General features: G+C 60.7%; 1 protein-coding gene across 1 annotated transcript in view; it reads left to right on the top strand.

Moving 5' to 3' along the window:
- Positions 1-1,024: 1,024 nt before the first annotated feature.
- Nacc2 (NACC family member 2, BEN and BTB (POZ) domain containing) overlaps positions 1,025-6,000 on the top strand; it is a 36,019-nt gene continuing 31,043 nt past the window's right edge. The window contains exon 1 of the mRNA XM_013029470.1: positions 1,025-1,968. Within this exon, the coding sequence (XP_012884924.1) occupies positions 1,083-1,968 (886 nt within the window). The 5' untranslated portion in view covers positions 1,025-1,082. The remainder of the gene's footprint in view (positions 1,969-6,000) is intronic.

The raw sequence follows: 6,000 nt of genomic DNA, 5'->3' as shown, positions 1-6,000 counted from the left end.
TCCGGGCCAGGCCGGCAACTTCTCTGCAGCGGGGGGCACTGCAGGCCAGGCCTCTCCAGCGCTGCGCCCACCTTCCCAACTCCCGCTGCGGGCTGGCTCCGCCCTCCTCCGCGGCGGCCCGCGCCTGCACTTTCCTCCCGCGGGACACAGCGGCCCTTTGTGCAGCCTGCAGAGTTGGGCCAGTGCCTTCTGCCACCCCCCCTACCCCCAGGCAGAGTCTGTACCTGATAGATAAACAGTGCCGCCCGCCTCCACCCGCCGGCCGGCCTCCTGAAACCCCTGCAGCTACCTGGGGTGGGATCCTGCCAACAGGGGTTAGATCCATGTTGGGGAGTGGGGGCGCAGGAGAGCGTCCTGTGAAGGGCTGTGGGCTGCGCCAGGCTCCAGCTCCAACTCCTGTTCTGCCGAGTGTCCCTGAGGACGCAGACCTGGGTCTGGGCTGCCCCTGGGGGGGGGGGCAGAGGGGCCGGCAGCACCCCAGTCCCTCTGCATGGTGGGCGGTCCCTCCCCAGCAGGAAAGAGTGGAGGAGGTACGGTGTCCTGCAAGCCATGCCCCCAGCCCCGGAGGCTCCAGGCTGGGCAGGGAACGCAGGAGGGGAGCAGGGGACTGCTGGGACAGCTGCTCAGAGGAGATCAGGAGAACCAACCGGAAACTGAGCACTTCCCAGAGACCTCCTGGCCCTGGGATGGCCCCTCCCCCAGAAGGCATCCATGTGAGGGGATGGTTTCCCTTTTTCCTGCCTTGGTCTGGTCTTGACTTCTGATGGGGGTGGGGCTCGGGCCATGCCGGCTGGGGGCGGGGGTCGTCTCAGAGCAGCCCCGCTCTGCAAGGGGGTTACTCCTGCCCTGGTCCTCAGCTGGGTTCAGATTCTGGGACCTCCCTGGTCTGGACACACCCTCGGCAGGAAGGAGATGCTCTCTGCTCCTTGCAGAGGGCAGGGGAGGGGACGGGCCCTTGGCAGACTGTCCACTGGGCCGGAGCATTTGTCCATCAGTGGCTGACGGAGCTGTCCCCTTACAGATGTGCCCCACCCGATCCGCCCCCTGCTGAGTCTGAGGCCCGCCCCGCCACGCCGCCCGCCATGTCTCAGATGTTGCACATCGAGATCCCCAACTTCGGGAACACAGTCCTCGGCTGCCTCAACGAGCAGCGTCTCCTGGGCCTCTACTGCGATGTGTCCATTGTGGTCAAGGGCCAGGCCTTCAAGGCCCACCGGGCCGTCCTGGCCGCCAGCAGTCTCTACTTCCGTGACCTGTTCAGCGGCAACAGCAAGAGTGCGTTCGAGCTGCCCGGCACGGTGCCGCCGGCCTGCTTCCAGCAGATCCTGTCCTTCTGCTACACGGGCAAGCTCACCATGGCAGCCAGCGAGCAGCTCGTGGTCATGTACACGGCGGGCTTCCTGCAGATCCAGCACATTGTGGAGCGGGGCACAGACCTCATGTTCAAGGTGAGCTCGCCCCACTGTGACTCCCAGACTGCCATGATTGAGGATGCCAGCTCCGAGCCCCAGAGCCCCTGCACCCAGCCACAGCCAGCCGCCACCGCTGCCGCCTACATCTCATCCCCGTCCGTGCCCATCCCGCTGCTGACCCGGGTCAAGCATGAAGCCATGGAGCTGCCTCCGGCTACGGGCCCAGGCCTGGCTCCCAAGCGCCCACTGGAGACAGGGCCCCGGGACGGCGTGCCCATGGCTCTGGGGGCCACAGGGGCGGCTGGCACGGCCCCTCTCAAGCTGCCCCGAGTCTCGTATTACGGGGTGCCCAGCCTGGCCACCCTGGTCCCCAGCATCCAGCAGGTGCCCTACCCCCAGGGGGAGCGGACCAGTCCGGGGGCCAGCAGCCTGCCCACCACCGACAGCCCCACCTCCTACCACAATGAGGAGGACGAGGAGGACGACGAGGCCTATGACACCATGGTGGAGGAGCAGTACGGCCAGATGTACATCAAGGCCACGGGCAGCTATGCAGGTAATCACAGCCAGGGCCTGGCCCCGTGCTGCTCACCACCCAGCCGCAGCCGCTGGGCCGGCGGGGGGGGGGGGGGAGTTGGTGGGAATGGAGACATGATGAGCAGGATGGCAGGAGTCCATCATCCAGCTTGCACCTGACATGGTGTGAGGTGATGGGTCACGAGTCCTGTGGTCTGCAGCTGTGCCCCGTCTGGCACTGGGCAGATGAGGAAAGCGAGGATCTCAGTGAACCAGTGCTCACCAGCCGGTCACTCCTTGCTGGGGACCTCACGTACGTTCCCTGTCTCTGAAGAGCCTGTTTCTATGTGCATGGTGTTCCTTCCCTTCATCTTCAGTCTTCTCCCAGGATACCCTCTGCACAGCCCCTCCCCCCTCCAGCGTGACCTTGGCCAGGGCTGTCAGCCTGGTCAGAGTTGGGCAGTGTCAGGTCTTCTGGGTGCAGGTGGTGTCCGGTGGCTTGTATAATACTCCTGCCCCTTGGTGCTGGGACATCTGAAGCCCCTCCTGCTCTGGGCAGGCTTTTCGCAGGGCTGGGGTGGGGTAGTGGCCATGAGGAGGCTCTGTGGCGCCGACCCATACAGTCAAGGTGGCCATGCGGCTCTGAGCCCTCCATGGAGGTGCGCGGGCCGGCTCCCCAGTGCCCGGGCAGCACCCCCCGAGCCCTGCCTGGTCCTGCCCATCCCTGCCCACCTTCAGGGGCTATACTGATGGTGCTGAGACACTGGAAAGGAACCACGGCTGCCCCGGTCCGCCCGCCGTGCGACTGTCTGGGTTTTCTTGCGGTTTTGCTCTTCAGCAAGCCCATAAGTGGGGCAGAGCAGGGGGTGTGTGGTTTCTTGGTTAGAATCTAGGTTGTTGGCAGCGATGTCGTGGTGTTGCTGGGTGTGCTAGGAGAAGGAGGCCATGGGGGGCAGCACCCAATGCAGAGCCGCCCCGGGTCCTTGTGTGCTGGCCTGGCCTCACGGAAGGTCTCTCTCTGCCTCTCCGTCTGTCTCTGTCTCCTCAGTCTCCCTCCCTCCTTCTCCTCCTAGAGGCCTTCCAGAGAGCCCTCTGCTGGATTCCCTGGAGGTGGGCAGGGTGCCCATCTCTGCGCTGGTACAGTCTCGTGTTCTTAGTTGCTTTTTCAATCAGCTCCCCTCTGGCACTATTTCCCACTTCAGTGAGGACAGGCCAGTGACCTCGGGCGTGAGCAATGACAGAGCAGTGGAGCCACCTGCCCCCAGCCCCCACCGAGGGGCCACTTACAGAGGGTCAAGCATATCCAGCAAGTCAGAGCCCCACCCCTGCTCCGCCTCTGCCATCCCGCACCTCTGGGTCCCAGGCAGGATCCTCTGGGTTTGTGGCCAGAGCAGTGCCCTGCCTCTTTCTCCTTTCCTTCACCCTGCCCAACCTCCAGGATGTAGTGTAGGGCCAGGCTCCTTCTGGGCTGCCCAAGATCTCAAGGCTTCAGGCTGGGTGGCGTCTGCCTGTCCACTGGCAAACCCAGGAGTCCAGTGACTGGCCTGGTGGTATAGTGTGGGACGTCAGTGTGGCCACCGTGGGGTGGGTGGGGATGGAGTGCAGCTGCGTCAGGGTCTGCTCCCGAGGGCTACACCGTCTCCAGGCTCCTCCGGCACACCCGGTCCTCCAGACCCATTCATGGGGGCTGAGCTGAACATGCTTGGGGCAACAGACCGTAGAGGGACCTTGAGCAGTTAACAAGTGATGTTGGGGTGCTGTGACCACAGCCAGGCAGGCCCACATGCAGGACTAGGCAGGGCAATGGGGGCTCGTGGTCCATGTCCCCACACCCTGCCACCTGCTCTCTGCCCTAGCAGGTAGATGCTTGCAGCTGCCAGCCCTTGCTCTCTGGAGGTCTGAGGCAAAGGTCCTGCTGGGATTGTTACCAGCTACACTTCCACATGTAGCCACGTCACCCCACGTCACCGACAATGGCCGAGTGCTGCTCCCTTGCTCCCTGTCCCTCCCCCCTGGGAGACACGGCCCTGGCTCTGCCCTCTGTGCCCTGTACACTGCTCTCTGGGTCAGGAGAGGTAGCATAGGCTGAGAGGACTGCCCGGGAGTAGGGGTGGTACTGACATGGGGCTGGGGGCTGGCAGAGTGCTGGGGGCTAGAGAGCACTGCAGCAGCAGGACTGCGTTTGTGGTAGTCTCACTCACAGCCCTCCACCCCTGGCAGCACGATTCAGTGGTTCTTACACCCAGCAGCTCCCTCTGCCTGTGGGCACCAGCCCTGTGGGAGGCTGTTCCTGACAGTGGTCAGTTGGTGTTCTCAGAGAAGGGAGAAAGTCTGGACATGTCTGGGCAAATCCCCCTCTACCTTGTGGGCAGGATCAATATCACAGAATCAGGGCCCAGTCTACCTCCCTATTGGGCCCAGGGAGCAGCAGGTACCATTGTCTCTGGTCTAGGTAGAGGGAGGCCCAAGAAATCCAAGCACTGGTGGGGGTAGTGCTGGCTGCTGGTGTGAGGGGTTCCCTCCTTTTAGAGAGCCAGCACCTTGTGATCGGGGCAAGGGCGAAGAAGGTGCCAGCCCCGAGATCCCTCCAGTGGTGTCTGCCTACCTCAGCTTCTACTTGAGCAGGTGCAGGGCAGGGCTCTCTGCAGCCCCCAGGGGGCAAGGGAGCTTGCCCAAGCTGTGTACACCCTGAGTTTTCTTCTAGTGAAGCCAGCTTTGTTGAGATGTGATCCATCTACAATAAAATACACACACTTGAATCTCTCAGAGGCACTTCTGCCACCCCTGGCAGAGTCTTGGCCCTGCCGCTTGCTCAGGTGGCTGCCGTGTGTGCTGTCAGCAGGACAGGAGCTGGCACTGTGCGTGGGTCTCACTCCAGTGCCATGCTGTCCACATTGCTCTCTCCTCCTCCTTTTTGTGTCTATTGACAGTAAATGCTAAGTTCAAGTGCACTGGTCCATGACTTTGGTGCAACTTCAAGACAAGGAGCAGGTATTTCCCCTAAAATGATACCTGGGTCCTCCTAGCCCCTACTTTGGTCTCAGGCAGCCACCAACCTGCTTTCTGTCTCCACGTTCGTGGAGTCTGTGATTGGGACTGTTGGGTCCAGAGACCACATGAGCTCCCCACGTCAGGACATTACTTCATGGTCTGAATCCTTTCTTGTCGTGCTCCCTTGGTGTGGACAGCCCCCCACCCCCTTTAGGGTTGTCACTTGTACACCCCTGAGCATACCACATGCAGGTCCCCTCCTACGGGGATAGGTCTGTTTCTTGTGGATAAGTAGCTGGGCGTGGAATTGCTGAGCGACACTCTGGTATGACTGAACTTCAGTCTGCTTCCCCCCCTTCCTGCTCCAGGTTCCTACCCTCAAAGCCCTGCACCTTGTGTGTGACTGGGTTTGATTCTAACCTCCCTGGGGTGTAGTTCTACTTGAGTTCCCTGGCGGCTGGGACTGTGAAGGATGGATGGTTGAAAAAGTAACTTTCATTGTGATGCATTTCTTCAGATCTTTCGCCTATTTTTTCAAAAGCGAGTTTTCAGAATTCCTAGTCTAATTTACAAGCAAGTCTTTGGTCAAACATATGTATTACAAGTATTTCCTTCTAGTCCAGTGTGCTTTTCTTATTATTTTAATGGTGTCTTTCAAGGACCTGGAGTTTTAAATGTTTTGTTTTTATGGCCAGTGCTTTTTGTGGTTGGAGGAAATATATGTCTCCCCAACAGTCAAAACTGTGTGTGTGTGTGTGTGTGTGTGTTGTAATAACCAGTGAGGGCCCTGTGCTGATATATGTCTCCCCAACAGTCAAAACTGTGTGTGTGTGTGTGTGTGTGTGTGTGTGTGTTGTAATAACCAGTGAGGGCCCTGTGCTGATGTCATTGCCCTGTGGGCTGGGTCACTCTCCCGGCTCTGGTCTAGGAACGGTCAGGCAGGGCCAGTGGGAGGAGTGGTTGGGCAGGGGGTGACTTCAGGCAGGGCCAATAGGAGGAACAGCAATGGGAGTGGGGGCAGGGGCATAGCCTATAGATAGGAAGGATGGTAGTAGTGGAGAAGACAGAAGAGGACAGAAGA

This window comes from Dipodomys ordii, unplaced genomic scaffold (genome assembly GCF_000151885.1).
Source record: "Dipodomys ordii isolate 6190 unplaced genomic scaffold, Dord_2.0 Scaffold118, whole genome shotgun sequence".
Lineage (NCBI taxonomy): Eukaryota > Metazoa > Chordata > Mammalia > Rodentia > Heteromyidae > Dipodomys > Dipodomys ordii.
This window is presented reverse-complemented; position numbering and strand designations above follow the sequence as displayed.